At 31.6% G+C, this 21,298-nt stretch overlaps 1 protein-coding gene across 3 annotated transcripts in view; it reads left to right on the top strand.

Moving 5' to 3' along the window:
* Positions 1 to 21,298, top strand: part of LOC126891952 (E3 ubiquitin-protein ligase RNF19A) — a 507,192-nt gene that overhangs the window by 272,761 nt on the left and 213,133 nt on the right. For all 3 annotated transcript variants that reach the window (XM_050661302.1, XM_050661301.1, XM_050661303.1), the window contains one exon: positions 10,695 to 10,987. In XM_050661302.1, the coding sequence (XP_050517259.1) occupies positions 10,753 to 10,987 (235 nt within the window). In that variant the 5' untranslated portion in view covers positions 10,695 to 10,752. The remainder of the gene's footprint in view (positions 1 to 10,694; positions 10,988 to 21,298) is intronic.

Genomic DNA, 21,298 nt, shown 5'->3' with positions numbered 1-21,298 from the left:
TTCTATCCATATAAACTGAATATGTCCAGAAACTGGGGGTGTCCAATAATGGGTACATTTGACATATTCGAATACACTTTTGCTAAATTTATAATATCGAAATAATATAACAATAATATTTTAGTAACATACAATTAATTAATATGTTCTTTTTATCATCCGTAATAGACAAGGCGAAAACGGCGGGTTCGAAGGGAAAAATATTCCCATGAGATTTTCTTGCATAATCACATTCGTCAGACATCCCAGAATAAGGTTCAAGAAGTCGCCCACGAGAAAAGTGAGCCAATTTTTTTTAACAATTTTTTTTTAATCAAATTGCAAGAATCAATATTTTTGGCCCGAACAATTTTTTCTTAAATTTTTTGGACCATTCTGGACAAAAAAGGTCTCTTATAATTTTTCTCTAAAGTTGATCGTTTTCGACTTATAAGCAATTTAAAATTGAAAAAAACGAAAAATGGCGATTTTCATGGCTTAATAACTCGGTTAAAAGTTATTATTATGAAAGTCAATATATGACTAAATCAAAGTTTGAAGCCCCCCCTACAAGATCCTGAAGAAATTTTTGTCATTATTTTATTACTAAGCTGTTATTTTTAAGTAATAATAATAAGCGCAATGCACGTGTGCGGGGCTGTAAATGCTGAGTGCGAGAGAGAAGCTATTCCAGCAGTCCAATTGTGCATCTTACTCGCACTCACATTTACAGCAGCGTCAATACGATACAACCACTCATTGTTATTAATTAAAAATAACAGCTTAGTAGTAAATTAATGACACAGATTTCTTCAGGATCATGTAACGGCGACTTTAAACTTTGATTTAGTCACTTTCTGACTTTCAAAATAATAATTTTTGACCGAGTTATTAAGCCTTAAAAATGGCCATTTTCGCGTTTTTCAAATTTTAACTTGCTTATAACTCGAAAAATATCAACTTTAGAGAAAAATTATAAGAGACCTTTTTTGTCCGGAATGGTCCAAAAAACCTAAAAAAATTAGTCCGGGCCAAAATATTGATTTTTTCAATTTGATTAAAAAAAAATTGTTAAAAAAAATTGGCCCACTTTTCTCGTGGGCGACTTCTTGAACCTTATTCTGGGATGTCTCACGAATGTGATTATGCAAAAATATCTCATGGGAATATTTTTCCCAACGAACCCGCCGTTTCCGCCTTGTCTATAACTTCACGCATGTGCTCTTACACAGACAAATCTTTGATCTTTAATAACTCAAAAAGTATTGATTTGTTTTAATAACATGATATAACAAATTTTACTTATAATTTGTCCCTCTATCGATTTGTGGGGTTATTTTTAATAAAATAGTTTTCACCCCCCGAGAAGGGGTGGTATCCACCCCCAGGGTCAAAGTGCAGGTTGCCACTAAATCATTTTTATTTCTCGGGATATGCTCTAACTAGTCAAGAATTTTCAGGGAAATCGATGGAGTTTTAACAAAAGAGGAGGTGATAACCTTTAAAGACTACACTAACTTTCCCCTTTCATCCCTTATTGCTACTTTCTGTATCCACTGAGCTGTCAGCCTGAAAGAGGTCATAATTATCAATAAACAATAGACACATTTCACATGCCCATGCCAAACTCCCTATTACTTATGACGATGATTTTTCGGCTCTAGCTCTTAGACTATTATATCGTATCTTAGACTAATAGATATTTGAAAAATATTGAAACGTGTTTTTCAGTTTTTCGATTCGATCTTCTTTTTGCGAAATATTCGTCCGTCCCGCTTGTTTCCACACACCCCATATAATTAGATTTAATCTAGAAGTAAGATTACAGTTTGTTTTTATATTGTTATACTCGTAGATGTTAGATTTATCTGATTGTGCAATTCCAGCCTTATCTTATCTACACATTTTAAATAAGAGGAGTAAATATAAAAAACCTTTGTATATATATGATTGTTTCTTTGTTGATGCTAATAAAAATACGAATGCAATATCCTTTTTTCCCATATCGATTTTATGCGTTTCGTGCTGTTTGTAATATCGTAATATAAGGTAGGTAGGTGGAAACATAAATAAAACACTGAAACCTACCGTTTTTCTAAATTTCACAAAATTTATTATATGCCTGGATCCCGCGTACCAAAAAAAAAAGATTATTAATAGCAAGAAGCTAAAAATTTGTTAAATAGCGTAACGGTGTCTAGTCGGACAAACTTTGATGTATGGGAACACTGGAACAGGGGAAGTTTTAATTATGGAACGTGATTTTAACTGTGGAAGGTGTCATCCTGACAAGTTTATGATTGTGAAAACGTGCAAGTTGGTTTTAAGTTTATTCAATAGAAAACTTTACATATATAGTATATGAAAAAATGTTTGTCCGACAAATATGTTGGGCATTTCAATAAGTCCGACCCGTAGAACATGTCAAATGACAGGAATTATATTGGTGGTAAATAGCAGTCTGATTTTTGCATGAGAGTTTAATAAAAGGGTAACAAATCAATTGTAAGTTCTGTCCGACAAAATATATGGGACGTTTTCGAAGTGTGACGTTCGAAATTTGTAACCTGTTCTACAATTAAAACTTCCCCTATTCCAGTGTTCCCATACATCAAAGTTTTTCCGACTAGACACCGTTTAGCTATTAACAAATTTTCAGCTTGCTATTAATAAACTTTTTTTGGTACGCGGGATCCAGGTCTATTAGGATAAACTTTCCAAGCAAAGTTCGTTTTTTAGTGAATTCTTTCAAGAAGGATACGACAGGGGTGAGGGTGGGCCATGAGTGCACATCCGACGTGGTTTGAAGTTCACGAATATAATAGTATATTGTACAACAAGTGAGAAAAAATACATATTTCTCACGAGCGCAGAAGTTTGTTGGCACGAGCCGATGCACAAGGCGAGGGCCGCAAATCAAGCGAGGGAGAAATATGCAATTTTCTCATGTGTTGTACACTGTACTTTTTCTATGCATGCGGTTTTGTCAAGAGTTCAAACTTCAAAATTAAATAATTTAGGTGCTTTTAAGTATATTATATGAACCCGTGAGAAAAAATATTTCTCACTGCAATGGCCGACTTTTCTCACCGCGTGAGGCATTGTTCGTTTTGAATGTATGTAAGTAGTGAGAGAAGTTGCATATTGTATAGAATCCATAGAAAAGAAATATACCCTATTTAAGCCAGGCTAATAAGACAAAAATATACCCTGTTCGTGACACTTCAGCAGCCAGGGTACTGAAGCGTTTTTTCGACAGGTAATACTTATAGGAACAAATTATAACTATTTCCTGCGTAGGATATGGCGGCCATTTTTATTTATAAACAATTAATTTCCCTTTTTTTTTCAAATCAACGGAAAACAGTGAAACTATGATTTTTTTAGTACAAATATCTTCGAGATTATGGAAAAAGCTTTAAAATGACGTATTACAAAGTTCGATATACTCATTTATTGTTAATATAATTGCGAAAAAAGGTCGGAATTGCAAAAAGATTTTTTAAAAATTTTCTTAATAACTGTTGTAAAAATTAGTGTGCAGCTTTGAAATTTTTGTCAAATGAGGGTTCTTTGGTGCTTAATATGTGATAAAAATTTTATTCAAATTGTTTACCCCAGAGAGCATTTTTTTGCAATAACATAAGTCAGAAAAAAATGACCTTAGAACCATTCCACAGGTGTCAAATGAAACAGCATGAGCTACATTTTGAATATGGTTTAAAAAAGTGAATAAAAATGCATTTATTAGTAATAAATAATTATGCAAAAGTATCGTCAATTTTTCTTTAAAAACTTTTTAAATAACTTTTTCCAAAAAAATTAACTTTTTTACCTTGTTTTAAGTGCACAACTACCAGCTAATGTTATCTATCATAATTGATAAAAAATTGTAATAAATATGTATAATTTCTTATACATATAACAAAATAAAAAGTTTATAAGGAAATATTTACGATACTTTTGCATAATTATTTATTACTAATAAATGCATTTTTATTCACTTTTTTTTTAATGCTCATGCTCTTTCATTTGACACCTGTGGAATGGTTCTAGCGTCATTTTCTTCTGACTTATGTTATTGCAAAAAAATGCTCTCTGGGATAAACAATTTCAATAAAATTTAAACAATTGAATGAATCGCTTTGAAATTTTTATCACATGTTAAGCACCAAAGAACCCTTATTTGACAAAAATTTCAAAGCTGTACACTAATTTTTACAACAGTTATTGCGAAAATATTTTTTTTTTGCAATTCCGACCTTTTTTCGCAATTATATTAACAATAAAAGAGTATATCAAACTTTGTAATACGTCATTTTAAAGCTTTTTCCATAATCTCGAAAATATTTGTACTGAAAAAACCATAAGTTTCAATGTTTTCCATTGATTTGAAAAAAAAGTAAAAAATGCCATTTTTTGACACTTAATTGTTTATAAAGAAAAATGGCCGCCAGATCCTACGCAGGAAATAGTTACAATTTGATCTTATAGGTATTACCTGTCGAAAAAACACTTAAGTATCCTGGCTGTTCAAATGTCATGGAAAAAACCTTATTACCCTGGACTAATTTTAGAATTAAAAAGAATTAGTATATTACTTTTATCGCATACTTTTCATTTCGTTTTTATCACTCACAGCCTTTACTAATATTGCTAGCAGTTTTATACATAATAGCAAACAATAAAACATTGGGTCTATGTCTTTAAACAAACGCGTCTTTTCAGAACAACGTCTTAAGCAATAAATATTAAACTGTTCATTTATTTACTGAATACTCTGTGTGAAACAAGCAGTGCCGGCGCTAGGGTATAAGGTGCCCGCCTGCAAAACTAGCACAGGTGCCCCCCCCCCCCACACACACACACACACATTCTTATGGGTGCCCATATAAAAATTTTTAGGGTGGCGCCAGACGTGAAGATGTTGCACATTACATTTGGATGAAAATATATAGTTTAAAGCACCCGAAACGCTAGGGGTAAAAATACTCAAAAATATTGCGTATACTTTTTTCTACCAAATGCATAGTTTGCGATTTTATAAAAGACATACAGGTTTTTTTATATTGTCTCATATCAGAAAATCAGCCATGAAATCAGCCATGCTAAAATGCTCCGGTCAAATTTGACACTACCGCCCGAGCTATAAGTAAAGTAACTTCTGAAGCGGTAACGATTAATTTTATTTGGGAAGCTAATTAGAGGTTGATTTTCGCGATTTTTTTACCAAAAAATAAAAGGGACCAACAATATTTTGAGCGTAACTCACTTATTTTGTTAGAAGTTTTTTAAAAAACAAAAATAAACCTTTTTTTAAACACTTTAAAAAAGTTGTAATGAATTTTTCCCGAAAAGTGCTCTGTTTTTTGGTTTTTTCACATTGAAATATTCGATTTGGAATTTGAAGAAGAAGAACCTACTCTTCATTAGCTACAACTCTGCTTCTACTGGGTCTACATACTTCATACATACAATATTTTTTTAAATTTTTTATAAGCTATATTTTTATTCAGAATATTTTTTTGCCAGAATACTTACTTTTTGAGTTATCTGCGAAAAACCGTCCAAAAACATGTTTTTTTTTTGTTAAAAATGAACATATTCACACTAGACCAGGACTAATCTGTAAAAAAACGTGTATTTTTCGATGTGAGAGGTGGCATTCGGATTTTTGCAGATAAAGTTAGGTGACACCTTCAGTAATAATAATTGACTTATGCTCCTCAAATATGCCCGGAACATTAATAAAAAAATTAAAATATTTAAAAATTTCGAAAAACGTCGATTTTTTTCTGCTTTCTTTGCTTATAACTTTAAAACGGTTAGTTTTGGAACAAAGTCGTACAGAAATAAAATAAAGCTAATTGAATTTTGTATGATATACGACTGGTCAAAAATGTCTTTTACCTTTTCTGCAATATAGCAATAAGTACAAAATAAGGGGGCAAAATACGCCTGTTGTTATTCAATTTTTCTTAACCACTTTGGTGGCCCTTAGAACCTTAGTAATTCGCTTAGAAAATTCTTATAACTTACTTAAATGGTCTACCAAATTTCATTAAAATCGACCTAATAGATTTTGCATAATAAATTTGCAATGTAAATGTTTTTAAAAAAGTTTAAATTTTTTAAAATCTTTCTGAACAAAAAGTAGACCATTTAGAAGTTGGCTAATTTTTTTACATATAAAGAGGTGCTCTACCTATCTAATACACTTTACAGAATTAAAATCGGATTATTTAAGGGGCCTCACCAATGTTTTAAAATTATAAATAATTTTTTGGCTTATAAACAAATAGCTTTGTTTAATAATAAAAAAATTAATTTTTAGCAATGCAAATAATTAAAACCGGTATAATTTGACTTAAACTTTCAAATTGCTGTCAGCACACTTGCTATGTTATTTTTTAATCAAAAGTTATTCTCGTTCAAAAATTGCAATTTTTCGATTTTTTTAATGTTCCTCCGCGTTTATCTCGAAAACTATGCATCCTACGAAAAAAACTTTGTAAGAACATTTTTTGCTTAGAATTACCCAAGAAATACAAAAAAAAATGTTTTATTTTGCGAAAAATCGATGTTATGTAATTCCTCAAGTTCTTTGTTTATAACAATCTTATCGATATCCGGATTAACTGTTACCCAAAAAATTCGTGTTCTACGGGTCAAAATACATAAAAAAACTTGGGTAAGTCCATCTAAATAAAGGAGCCCGTAGCACCCCCTCCTGGACACAGCACAATTTGTTTATAAGCCAAAAAATTGTTTATAACTTTAAAACATTGCTGAGGCTGCTTAAATAATCCGATTTCAATTCTGTAAAGTGCATTAGATAGGTGGAGTGCTTCTTTATATGTAAAAAAATTGACAAATCTTTGTATGTTCTAGTTTTTGTTGTGCAAGATTTTAAAAATTTTTTATTTTTTAAAATAAGTTTAGATTGCAAAATCTAGTAAGTCAATTTTAATGAAATTTGGTGGGCGGTTTTAGCACATTACAAAAATTTTCTAAGCGAATTAGGAAGGTTCCAAATGTAACCTAAGTGATGGAAAAACATTGAATAAGGACAAGCTTGTTTTGCCCCCTTATTTTATATTTATTGCTATTGCAGCAAGGGTGTTAAATTTAGACATTTTTAACCAATCGTATCTAATAGAAAATTTAATTATCTTTGTTTTATTCCTATACGACTTTGTTCCAAAATGAATCGTTTTAAAGTTAAATAATCGTCCAAAATAAGCAAAGAAAGTAGAAAAAAAAACGAAATTTTTTGAAATTTTTAAATATTTTATTTTTTTATTAACGTTCCCGGCATATTTGAGAAGGATCATAAGTCAATTATTATTAACGAAGTTATCGCCTAACTTTATCGCCTAACTCTATAGAACAAAAGTTGCTTAGAATTAGTCATTTTATCCAATTCCTGGCCTATTTTGAACGTATATTTTTTCACTCACGAGAAAATATTTTTCACCCCGTATTTCCCAATTTTTGTAAAATGGAGGGGGTATAGAATTGTAAACTTTTTCTTATATAATAATAGACAATTTCAACTACCTATTCCCAAATGTTCATCCTTCCTTTATTTTTTTTAAGGTTTTCGTAAAATTTTGTGTTCCCTGATCGGGTTATAGTGAGGGAGTGTATGCGCCGTAGTTTAGGTGGTGGAACGTGCCTCAGTACTGGGAGTCATTGCGTAGGGGATTTGATAACGTCAGCAATTATTACCATCGTATTGATTATTGTTCAATTGGGCATCTACTTTGTGTATGTGTGGACTGTCAAGCTTGACTGTAGAGCAGTATTCCGCAGTTGAGAAGACAAGAGGGCAGATTTCCTCGATGGGTCGCTCCGGCTCTCTGGTTCTTTTTCGGTTGTTGCTTAGCTTCACTGCGAGTTTATTCACTACTTTTCCGTAGTTCATCTTCTTGAAAACTATGACCTACAACGGGAGTTAGGTCCATAATAACTTAAGACTGAGGCTACGTGGCTTCTCTTCACTATGTTCGTTTGTTCCTGGCCCCCAATGTCAAAAAACAGTAACGTAGTATGAAGAGCCCCTCCACAACAGGTCTCACGACTTTCATCTTTACAATACATAATCAAATTTTTAGTTTTTTTTTCATTTATTGTTTGAAATCCCAAAGTACATAAATTGATGATTTTAGAATGATAGAACGTGACAAAGGCAAATGTGATATAAGTTTGGGGTAGAAAAATATTTTTTTTTCAATCTCAGTTTTGAAAATATTCGTGGCAGATATTTAAATACGATTAGCTCGCTGTACTCCTCATCTTTGATATATATGTACATATTTTATATTTTGTGTAAATACAATAAAGATTATTTTATTTATTACTTGATATATTTATCATAAAATGTTATATCCCAAAGATTATACGCCAAAATAATAAACATATATTACTTGTTTTAACAACAAAATTTAATCCAAAGAAAACATAACACTATTAAAATTAATAAACTTAATGATAAATCTTTTATAATAGGTATTTATCTAAAAACCCTTAAACGATTACAATTATCACAAAACGTTTTCGCTATCTAGAAATAAAATCATCAGTGTGTGTTGTTACAGACATGGCATGCTGAGCCACCAAGAATACATCGGTTAAAATCTTTTAAGTATTGACTGACTAAATGTCTTACATTGACAAAATAATTGAAAAATCCAATGGGTGGATATATTGGCCCTTGGGCATTATAACGAGCGATCCACAATTATTGGGATCAAAGCTAGCCGTGCAAAAAATTACGTATGTCTTGTTTTATTCTGAATTTATATCATTGGTTTATCGATTAATTTTGATTAACATTATAAAACATAAAAATTCAGTCAAAACCTGTAACACAGAACTTTAATCAAAAATAAAAAGAATTAACAAAATTCTAAGTAACAATAATAAATAAAATCAAACAAGATGCTGTATATGTCCACCACCAACATAACCTAACTTTTCTTGTTAAGTTGACGTAAACTGGAAAGTATATCTGAATTAAGAATAGACATACACTTATAGACATGCACTATCTCTGTCGTTCAGAGCCACCTTTGGTGACAATAATATTGAATCACACGTTATGACTCCCACGAGGAAGTGTTTTGCTTCCAAATGTGTGTTGCTTCTTACAAATGGTTTTCTTCTTACAGACAATATTATGTCTTCACATTGAGGACGGTGAGTGGCAACAGTTGCCATGCCATGGGTTTATTCGGTTGAATTTGTCTATGGTTTGTTTCATATCAGCTAATATAGTCCGTCTAGAAAGTATCCGGAATTTTATATTTTTCCTAATTTTAATAGATTTCCTCTTTGTAACATTTTAAGACAAAAGTAATGCATCAAGTAGGTTGTGGCGATAGTAGGTTATAGACAAAATCGCATGACAACACCATCTGTCAAATATTGTTGTTTGTAAACAGACTTAAGATTTGTGAAATAATGTCGCAAGTAGAAAAATGAAAAGTGGCGGAATATTTTTATAGAAAGGGTGTCCGAAACGTAATTGACTGAACTCGGAAAAAGTGCAGTGTATGAGACAATAAAGAGGATAAAAAGTGGCATAGATATGAGACATAGACCAGTTTCGGGTAGACCGCGTAAGATTCGCGGAGACAATTTAAATGCTTTAGTGGCTTTAGGACGACAAAACCCGTGTCTAGGGTTTCGAAAATTAGAGAACAGATTTGGAAATCAACGAAGAATAAAAGTGTGCCAAGAGACTGTCCGCATGTCACTGAAAAATCAAGGCTACATATCAAGGAATCCAAAAAAAATCGCTACAATGACACCTCTGCAAAGGCAACGAAGAATAGATTTTTGTCAACGTTTTCGAGAAGATAATTTTAATAATGTCTTTATATCTGATGAAAGTTGTTTTCAGCTTGGTACAAATCATCTAAAAATCCTATCAAGAGAAAATGTTACCGTTCAAATTTCCAAATTTCCCACTAAAATAATGGTTTGGGGAGCAATATCTCAGCGTGGTGCTACACCTCTCTGTATAGTGAATGGTACTGTTGATAGTGCGAAATATTGTGACATCCTAAATGGTTTTCTTCTTGAAACGGCTCGTGTTTTATATCCAGAGGGGTGGCGTTTTCAGCAAGATAATGCAAGATGCCATACTTCTGCTTATACTGCTTATACTCAAGCTTGGATGCAAGAACACGAATTGGCAACAATTCCGTGGCCAGCAGCATCTCCAGATCTTAGCCCCATTGAAAACATATGGGGACTGATGAAGATTGAAGTGGAACGAGCAGTGCCACGAGATAAAGAAGGTTTGATTCGGTCAGTTTTACAGGCCTGGAACACCATTATCGAAACAGGCCTTGACCTAGGTTCGGGTGTACCGGGACGTTTATTTAAGTGTTTAGATTTAAATGGAGGTTGTATGAGTAAATGAGATGAATTATTTGTTGAAATTTAATGTTTCAAGTGATAGAAATAAATACCGTAAAATTATAATTCTGCTTTCTTTTTGCCGGATACTTTCTAGACGGACTAAATAATTTTATGTTTTAACGATTTTTTTCTCTAATTTTGGGCCTTGTTGGAGGGGAAATTTCTCTTATTTGCTCCCTCAATCCGTAGATCCGTTACTGCTATTTATAGATAAGTAGTTTTCTCTTGTTTTAAGTTAGTTAAGTTTTAAGTACTGCTGCAATTAACCTTTACCTTTGTTCCAGACGTCGTACGAAAGTCCAGTGCTTCGACATAGAAACAACAACAGTGAAATAGGTCGCGATGACTCTTCCCACGAAACCGTTATGCAGTGATAAGCCGTCGTTGCCGCTGCGAGGCGCCGCCGGTGGCGTCGGAAAGCGTCGGCCGGCCTGTTTGAGCGCCGCTTGGGCCGATCCTCCCATCTCCAGGAGGGAGAAACGAAGAGCCATCTGTTCGTGGTCGGTAGGATACGGAACGCTCAACGAAGCAGACGAGACTTTTTTGGATAGTCAAGATCTAACTAATTATAACGAAGGTAAGGAAATTAATATTAATATCCAGGGGTGGGTATAAGTCAGATGGCAAATTTGCAAAAAATAATTACGAGCAATATTTTTACTTTTTGACCACTTATTCCGCGGGGCAGGGCCGCGTTTAGGTCAATTGACGCCCTAGGCAATTCTCTATTAGTAGCCGCCCTTGAAACATGTACCTACCATTTTTGCAAAAAAAAAATTGCAGAAATGTTATATACCTATAACAGAAAAAATCGTCACTTTAGTTCGATCACATCGGAGAATTCTTTTCAAAAAGAAACTTTTCAAAAAGAAATTTTTTTCTTAACAAAATCGTCAAATTGTGAACACGTTCTTGCGTCATACTTGATGGGAAATTATTTTTAATTCTTGACATTTTCGAAAATGACCTCTCAGCGGACATATTGGCAACTGGGATGCACAAATAAATGTGCAAAGCAATGTCAAAATTAGGGAATAGCTATTTGTATAACAAGGGAGGAGAGTGCTACTTTTCCTCCCGAAAATGAAGTTTACTGCCCGACGCGTAGCGGAGGGCAGTAATCATTCAAGGAAGGAAAAGGCACTTTACTCCCATGTTATACATATGGTTTTTCCACCTTTCTCAAATAACAAGTCATTTTTTCATTTTTACTTAATTTATTTTATGCAACTAACCAACAAAATTTATTAGAACTAAAACTAACAAGTAGGTACAATATAACTGTCAACTGTCAAATATAAGTCAAATTATTAATGTAAACATTGTTAAATCAAAATAAAAATTTACTGTTTTTTACCATTCTGCAAAATATAGTGTGTTTTATAAATAAACGTTAAAATGTATAGATACTTACGTAATAGAAAATAAATATTATACAGGGCGTCAATAAGTTATATTTCATGAATGAAATATCATGACGTCACTTTTACTTTTCCTCCCTAGGGAGGAAAAGTACAACTGTGCTCCCTACAATCAGGTCCGAAAAAGTATACTTTCGGTAGAGGTAGGTGGAAAAATATTTTTCAATCCACTTAGTGCAGTCGTTGAAGGTTTTCACTTCCAATTTCGTTGAACCTCCATTGATTTTCATGAAAGTTAGAGGATAGCTCAAGGAACAAAGGTGACATGATGCCAACTTGCGATTTTACCCTGGTGGTGGATGCCACCCCTTCTCAGGGGTGAAAATTATTATTTTTTAGATAATACCATAAATCGATAGAGAGTTTTTTGAGTGATTAAAAATCAAAGATTTTATTTTTTCGTAAAAAATTGCATGTTTTAAAGCTGTTTTTCACGTATAACTCAAAAACTATAAGATTTTCCAAAAAAGTTATTATTACCAAAATTAAATATAGTGAAAATCTGAACACACTCCTCACTTAAAGAACTAAACTAATGTTAATTCAAAGTGAGTTATGGGTAATTGAATGTATATTTTTTTCGACGAACACGCAAATCTAAGTATTCAAGCTTAAATAACGGGAAAACAATGCATTTTATAAAATATACCAGTAAAATATAATGATTTCAACAATTCTGACCGATTTAGAATTTTTAAAATTATCGTAATTTTCATTTTCTTTTGATAATAACTCCAAAAAATACTCAATATACATAAAAAGCGATATATGTATATCCAAATTTTAGTTTTTTCTGTGCCAAACATTTTACCTTTTTACTATTTCTGTAGTTTAAAAATTAACCGAGATAGAAACGTTTAAATCTTAAATTTTGCTGCGAGAACCATGTAACCGGTGCCATTCAACCTTTTATTTTTAAAAAAGTAAGGGTTTAAAAGATTAAATTCAACGTGGTTTAATAGCCATTAAAATTAACTTTGATCGTTTTAAAAGTAAATGGTTTTTAGGCAAACCTGATATAAAAATTAACGGAGTTATTTAAAAAAAAATAGCTTTATTGGAAAAATTCTTAAAAGCTAAATTTTGAAAAATATTTGGTGCATAAATTTTAATGTTATCAACTTGTTCGGGGGCTCATTTTATAGATATTTTTCTAAGTACTTTGACAAATGTTTAATAAGGTTATGTTATAAAATGCATCATTTTCCCGTTATTTATACATATTCAAATATACATTCAATTACCTATTATAACTCACTTTTAGTTAACATTAAAAGGTTTTTCCAGTAAGGAGTTTATTTCATTTTTTATTAGCTTAAATTTTGGTAATAATAACTTTTTGGTAAAATCTTATAGTTTTTGAGTTATTTATAAAAAATCGGTTAAAAACATGCATTTTTCTCACGAAAAATTTAAATCTTTGATCTCTAATAACTCAAAAAGTTTTGATTTATTTTAATAGCTTTATGTAACACATTTTGCTTAGAATTTGTCCCACTATCTAATTTTGGGGATATGACACTGGGCAAGTTGACACCATGTCAACTTGCAATATCCTTGAGATATCCTCTAACCACTCACAAATTTTCATGCAAATCGATAAAAGTTCAACGAAATCGGAGGTAATAGCTCATATCCACATTCAGTGACTGCACTAACTCTTCTTATGTCAAATGACCCTTTAAGTGAATGCATTCATGTATGAATGATATATCTTGGTCGTCTTTATTTTGTTTCAGATTTTCAGCTTCTTTAATAATTTCTTCATTGCTTAATTTTGGCAAATCTGTTAATAACACGAAAACGTTGATAAATAAGTCGATAAGATTCCAGATGTCTATTCAGGTGTCTTATCAGAGTGTCGATTATAATATAGAATGTGTGGATTTTCATCTCATCACTAGCTGAAAAGTTTAGTTCATCATCGGCCTCCTCGTCAAATTGAATTTTTCTTTTTCTCTTTCTTATTTTTTGATATGTTTTATTTGGACACAATTTTTTGGCTTCCTTGCGGTAAATTAATTTGAAAGAGCTCTTTCAAATACTCTTTAATAACAAAACCCAGATTCATAATTTTTATATACAAATATTTTTTGTATAGTATTCTTGCCGCCCTAGGCAACTGCCTATATTGCCTAATGGATAAAACTGCCCTGCCGCGGGGGGTCTTGTATTTTTACCAAATTTTAGTATATTATTGTACCTTTGGCGCCTTTGAAGTTAAAGGAATAAATGTCCACGGCGAAAGGCTCTCCCACCTATGATTCGCAGATGGCATACTTCTTATAACGGACAACTTAAAAGAGATTAGAACTATGTTTAATGAGTTAGATGCTGCCTGTAAAAAAGTTGCTTTAAACATAAATTTTGGAAAGACACAATACATGACAAACCTGGTACCAAGCGAAAATCCAAAAGTCGACTTCAACGAAATAGCATTGGTCCATAACTATAAATATAGTCCGTCCGCTATAACTTTTCCCATGCGGTACGATTAATTTTCAATCAAATTAAGTCAAAACATAAATTGAAACGAGCGTCGATGTGTATAAACATTTTGTATACTGTATACTATATACTACACACATCGGCGTACGTTTCACTTTCTGTTTTGACTTAATTTGATTGAAAATGAATCGTACCGCATGGGAAAAGTTATATCGGACGGACTATACATGAATATGTACTTACAGAGGTAGAATGGTTCACAAAAAAAAAACAAGACAAACATTAGTAACAAACACTTACAATAATAATTATTAAACTAACAATTTTTAAAATAAGACACGTTAACCAATAAAAAATGTATATTAGGATAAACGAGTTTCTTTCTATAGATAAAATAAAGTTTAGCAGGTACATGGTAAATCAATTTTAAATTAACACGTTAACTGCCGACCTATTCTAGGTAGATTTATTTATTTATTTAGCGTAAAAGCGTAAAAGTAGCGTAAAAAAAAGCAAAAAAGCAAGAATAGCAAAAGCAAACAAAAAGTATGGAGCATTGCGTCCATTAATGAAATCCAAAGATGTCTCAAGAAAAACAAAAATAAGAATCTACAAAACTGTTATCAGACCTACAGCTACATATGCATGTGAAACATGGGTGCTTAAAAAATCAGAAATAGACCTTTTAGAAAGATGGGAGATGAAAATACAACGACCAATATATGGAGGCGTGAAAATAGACGGTCAATGGAGAAGAAGAAATAATAAGGAACTTGAAGAACTATATCCTGAACTATATCCTGAAGAACGTGAAGGAACTGAAGAAAATAATAAGGAAGAACCAAAAATAACGACGGCAATCAAAGCACAGAGAATCCGATACTTAGGACACACCGAAAGAATGGGAAAGACGAGAATGCCAAAAATGGTTCTATTACGTAAGCCAATACAAAAAAGAAGAATAGGAAGACCAAGAAGGAGATGGAAGCACCGGCACCGAGGCACCGGCAGATCTTCTTGTCGATAGCTCTCACTCCTGAACTCGATGACAGCCTAACTGGAACTAACTAACTCGATCTCCCCAAACTCCAATCTTCTAAAATTCAACGCCCTCTCTAGAAATCATTCAATCCTCCCAAGAATAATTCTACCACCAACCAACAGACTTGGCAACCAATTAATCAAAATCTTCACCAATAGAAAAGAATAAAATCGATCTCTGACAAACCTCTAATTCTATGTCAGGCAATAAGAACCCACTCATTTTCTGTAAGCAGTTTCCTCTAGGTTCCCATCAAAAATGCTTAAGTCAGCTCTAACCATCTGGCTCCGCTGAACATTGTCACAGCTCTTATCGTTATAAAATAAACATTTCTCACAGTCTCAAAGTCGGTAGCGACAGTAATCTGAGCTTAATGAGTATCGTTTATCAACAAAATTTCAGACTTTAGTCTCGAAAAACCATTAAACTTGAAACAATGCCACCTCTGGAGAATATAAACAATTTGACGCACTTACAATGCCTACATCAAATTTCTGAGAGAGATAAACAACACAATATCAGACGATCGATCCAATATTAAGAAAAACGAAAAATACACAATATTTAGCATTGTGAGAAAACGAATAACGTCGTACCCACACACTCCAGAGCGATAGATTTGCGAGACTCAACAATCTCTGAAAACAAATATGAATTCAACGATTCTAACATACAGATCGTACTATAAATGCGGTCTTAACACAAAAAAATTTAAAGGGTGGTCAATGACCTTCGCACCGTTACAACCCAGGCCACAGCAATCAAACTTAGAGTGGCCCAAAGTAGAATGGAACGGTTACTACTTGGACTGTCTCTCAGAGACGGGGTCAGAAACGAGGAAATCACAATAAGGACAGGCATCACAGATGTCATAGAGCGAGTAGCATGGCTGAAGTGGAATTGGGCGGGCCATGTAGCTAGAATGAAGGACGGGAGGTAGACCCCAAAAAACTACAGTCTGAAGACCACGAGCAGACAGAAGAAGTAGAGGTAGAGCACCTACACGATAGACAGACGACGTCAAAAGGATTGCTGGGAATTGGTTGCAGGAAGCCCAAGACCAACAAAACTGGAAGAAATTAAGAAGGCCTGCGTTTAACTTTAGATGCAGAAGGCTGGATGATGATGATGATTGTATCTTCATTTTAACCCTCTAAGTGACCCTGTGCCAGAGCCCTCTGGACCTAGTTGGACCGATTAAAGATAAAATTAAAACTGCCATAACTTAGGTTCTCAACAACTTAAAGGCTCGCTTAAACGCTTAATATTTAGGCTAACTATTAGAATAACTATTTTATTAATTAGTTGAGTTCTAATATTGTAGAATAATCACAACAAATGAGAGAAATCATTAAAACGTGTATTGGTAAAAAAATAGTCAAATGCTCTGACCAAAGAATTGTCTTGAAATCGGGTTTGGCCGGTAACATATACATATACAGCGTGTCTACTTAAGTTGGAAACATATGGGAAACTTTTTTATTATTAATTTTACGAAAAAAAGTTATTCTTTATAAAAAGTTCTGCATGCTTTAAAACCTAAGATTCAATCATCATATTATATCAAATTTTGTCAATATTATACGAGGTCTGTGAAAAAATATGAATTTTGTTCAAGGGTAAAGTACCTTTATTTCTCTGAATATCGAAAATTCTTATTATGAAAAGTTGTTTGGAATTTAAAACCAATATCAAATATCCAATTACATGCTTTCAATTGAAAAAAAGAATTTCCAAAGTTTTCTCAAATTTATGGATACTTAACTTCGTTTTTATTTATTACCCATATTATAACTCTTTTATTATTAATTTTACGAAAAACAGTTATTCTTCATAAAAAGTTCTGCACGGTCTAAAACCTAAGATGCAACCATCAGATATAACATTTTGTTAATTTTATACGAGGTATGTAAAAAAATATGAATTTCACTCAGGAGTAAAGTACCTTTATTTTTCACAATATTGAAAATTGTTATTAAAAAAGTTGTTTAGAATTAAAAACTAATTGAAATATTGTGAAATATAAAGGTACTATACTCATGAGCGAAATTCATATTTTTTGACACACCTCGTATAAAATTAATAAAAGTTGATATATCATAGTTGCATCTTCGATTTTAAACCATGGAAAGCTTTTTATGAAGAATAACTTTTTTTCGTAAAATGAATAATAAAAGAGTTATATTAATTTGTAATAAATAAAAATGACGTTGGGTATTCCTAAAGAGAAAAATTTGTAAAATATTTTTTTTTTCAATTAGAAGCATGTAATTACATATTTGATCTTGGTTTTTAATTCCAAACAACTTTTCATATTAAGAATTTTCGATATTCAGAGAAATAAAGGTACTTTACCCTTGAACGAAATCCATATTTTTTGACATACCTCGTACAATATTGATGAAATTTGATATATGATGATTGAATCTTAGATTTTAGAGCATGCAGAACTTTTTATGAAGAATAACTTTTTTTCGTAAAATTAATAATAAAAAAGTTTCCCATATGTTTCCAACTTAAGTAGACACGCTGTAGAACTACATTCACCTAAATTTTTAGGCAATTTGAGATTGTCAGGCAAAGGTACTATCAGTTTACAAATGACAAAAGATGTCCTCTGAACAAATACCGAATTGAGAGTAGTCAAAAAGGACTTCAACGATTTATAACTATAACACTAAAAGAATTTGTTTTTTCCTTTTCTATAATTAATTTTTTTAATTTAAACGTGGTTGTACGAGCACAAATGATGACCATAGAGTAAAAAATGAAGGATTTTTTAACGTTAATACAAAAAACTTTATTGCAATATACCTAGTGAAAAGAATGGTTATTTATTGCGTTAGCGAGCTAAATTTTTTATTGTGCTCATCTATCATACCACTGCACTCTTTTGTAATCATGACAAAAAAACATTTGAACCGATTAGACCAGGGCGCATCTGTAAAATGTACATTTGGACGTTGAGAGGTGACTCAAATTTTTTTGCAGAAATTGCTTGAAAATAAATCAAATAATAATATTTGAGTTATCCTCCCACTCAAAAATGTCCGGAACATTGTTTAAATAATCAAAATGTCAAAAAATTAAGGAAAAATTCGATTTTTTTCTTGGTTTTTTGATTATAACTTTAAAAGTATTCATTTCCGAGAAAAGTTGTACTTACATAAAAGTTGTATAATTAAATTTCCTACAATAAAGAATTGGTTAAAAATTTAAAAAATAGTCACCCTTGTTGCAAAATAGCAATAATTGTGAAAAAAACATACAAAAACAAGTTTTCGCATTTTACGTTTTTCAACCATTTATGCTACACTTAGGACCTTCATTTTTCACTCTGAAAAACTTTATGATACAGTAAAACAATGCTGTAAATTGTATTAGGATCGGTTCAATAGATTTTGCAAAATAAATTTTGCAATCCAGCTTTCGAAAAAAAAATTCATTTTTTCAAAATGTTACAGAACTGAAAATAAAGCAGATAGCAAGTTGAAAATTGTTTTGCTTATAGAAGTGTACTGTACCTTTTATTTGCAATTTTTGCAATTAACATCACGGCGTCAGGAATTTTTTTAAATAAACATTAATTATTGGTGCTACGCGCAGGACAGCGGATAGTTTGCTCTGATTGGGCATTCCAATGACCTTTGATAATGATTGATACATTTTAATTTTTATTACATTTCGATATAAATAAATAAATTTGTTTATTTCAAAATAAAAACACATGCTCTATTCTTTAAAATAACACTTTTATTAGCAAAAACTTTTTTTGTTCATATATTTTAACTTAAATGATAAAAATTTTTTATTTTTAAACATATGCAATTGTTTAAACAATATTTCACAAACAATAATAAAATTAGTTTGATTTTTGTGGAATTAAAATATTAAAATACAACAAAATATAGAGTAAGAAAATAATATATTAGATAAAGATTGGAAGAAATTTTGGTGAAAATCAACTTGTGTGAATCGAATACAGCTGTCCTGCGCGTAGCACCAAAAATTATTATTTATTTCAAAAAATTTCTGACGCCGTGGTAATTAATTGATTTTAATTTTGAAAATTGCAAGTGAAAGGTACAGTACACTTCTATAAGCAAAAAAATTTTTAACTTGCTATCTGCTTTATTTTCAGTTCTGTAACATTTTGAAAAAATGAATTTTTTTGCGAAAGCTGGATTGCAAAATTTATTTTGCAAAATCTATTGAACCGATCGTAATCAAATTTACAGTATTGTTTTACTGTATCATAAAGTTTTTCTGAGTGAAATATGAAGGTCCTAAGTGTAGCATAAATTGTTGAAAGACGTAAAATGCGAATACATGTTTTTGTATGTTTTTTTCGCAATTATTGCTATTTTGCAACTAGGGTGACTGTTTTTTAAATTTTTAACCAATTCTATATTGTAGGAAATTTAATTACGCAACTTTTATGTCAGTACAACTTTTCTCGGAAATGAATACTTTTAAAGTTATAATCAAAAGGCCAAGAAAAAAATCGAATTTTTCCTTCAATTTTTGACATTTTGATTATTTAAACAATGTTCCGGACCTTTTTGAGAGGGAGGATAACTCAAATATCATTATTTGATTTATTTTCAAGCAATTTCTGCAAAAAAATTTGAGTCACCTCTCAACGTCCATCTCAAAACAGTTGCGCCCTGGACTAGATGTCATATTTTTAGTTTATTTGCGATAATATATTACGTTGAGAGAATTTATTACGTTTTAATGAAATTGCGTATTTTATATTATGTATTTTCAATCATATTTATTATATTATACCGGTTATGAAAGTACTAGAAAATGCATTTTAAGTATTATCGTTGCAATGCAAATTATAAGTAAACAAAAACGTAAGTGTTTAATATAAGTGTGAGTCATAATATTTGAAAAATAAATGATAGTGATTAAGGAGAATTTGTTGGGATCTACCAGAATTCTATCTATCTTCGGGCGGAGGTAAATTCCTCACCAACCAGTAAAAACATATTGTAATCCGACAGGTATTTTCCTCACCAAATTTAAGGGTTCCTATTAATCCGGTAGGTATTTTCCTCACCAACTCACTCAGGTAGGAAAATAAAAATATAGATGTAATTTAAGAATGATTATTATTAAAGCATCCGTAATCTGAATAAAAGACATTAATTTCCTTACATTATAATAATAGTTTATAATATAGATAATAAACAAAATGTATAAATTATTATTTAATATTTACTATTATACTAAAAGAAACACACTTTATAAAATCCATTTCATTTGATTAGACTAATATAATATCATTTCGTCATTCCCCGTTAGAGGACAGTCTAACCACACTCTGCTGCAAATATTTTAATATATGCAGTTCTTCTTCGTTTCGTTATTATTCAATTTAGTCTACTTGCATAGCCTCTTTGAAAAGGGGTAGACCCCAAAACACGGTGTCAGAGGATGGCAAGAGACTCGAATTGAATCAAAACGAAAACGATTATTTTCTTTTCTTTTTAATATAATATGTTGTTCCATTTTAACTTTGTCCATGCATCATGATTCATTTTCAAACAAATTGCATCAAAACATAAAGTGAAATGTACGTCGATGTGTATAGTATAGTATACCCTATTCCACGAACATACGCCTGTTTTGGATTACTTCGACAACGAATATTTTATTGTGCAAAATATAAAGAACGAAAGTAAATTTCAAATTACATTGTTGTTTATTGGAATAATTATTAGCGCCATTTACTTTCGTACTTCTTATGTTGCACAGTAAAATATTCGTTGTCGAAGTAATCCAAAACAGGCGTATGTTCGTGAAATGGCCCATATACAGTAATACAGTATACACAATGTATAATATACACATCGACATACGTTTCACTTTATGTTTTGATGCAATTTGTTTGAAAATGAATCGTGGCGCATAGGAAAAGATAAAATGGAACAACATATCTTATTATATTAATAAATTTTCTACATTT

Source organism: Diabrotica virgifera, chromosome 9 (assembly GCF_917563875.1).
Source record: "Diabrotica virgifera virgifera chromosome 9, PGI_DIABVI_V3a".
In the NCBI taxonomy this organism is placed as follows: domain Eukaryota; kingdom Metazoa; phylum Arthropoda; class Insecta; order Coleoptera; family Chrysomelidae; genus Diabrotica; species Diabrotica virgifera.
This window is presented reverse-complemented; position numbering and strand designations above follow the sequence as displayed.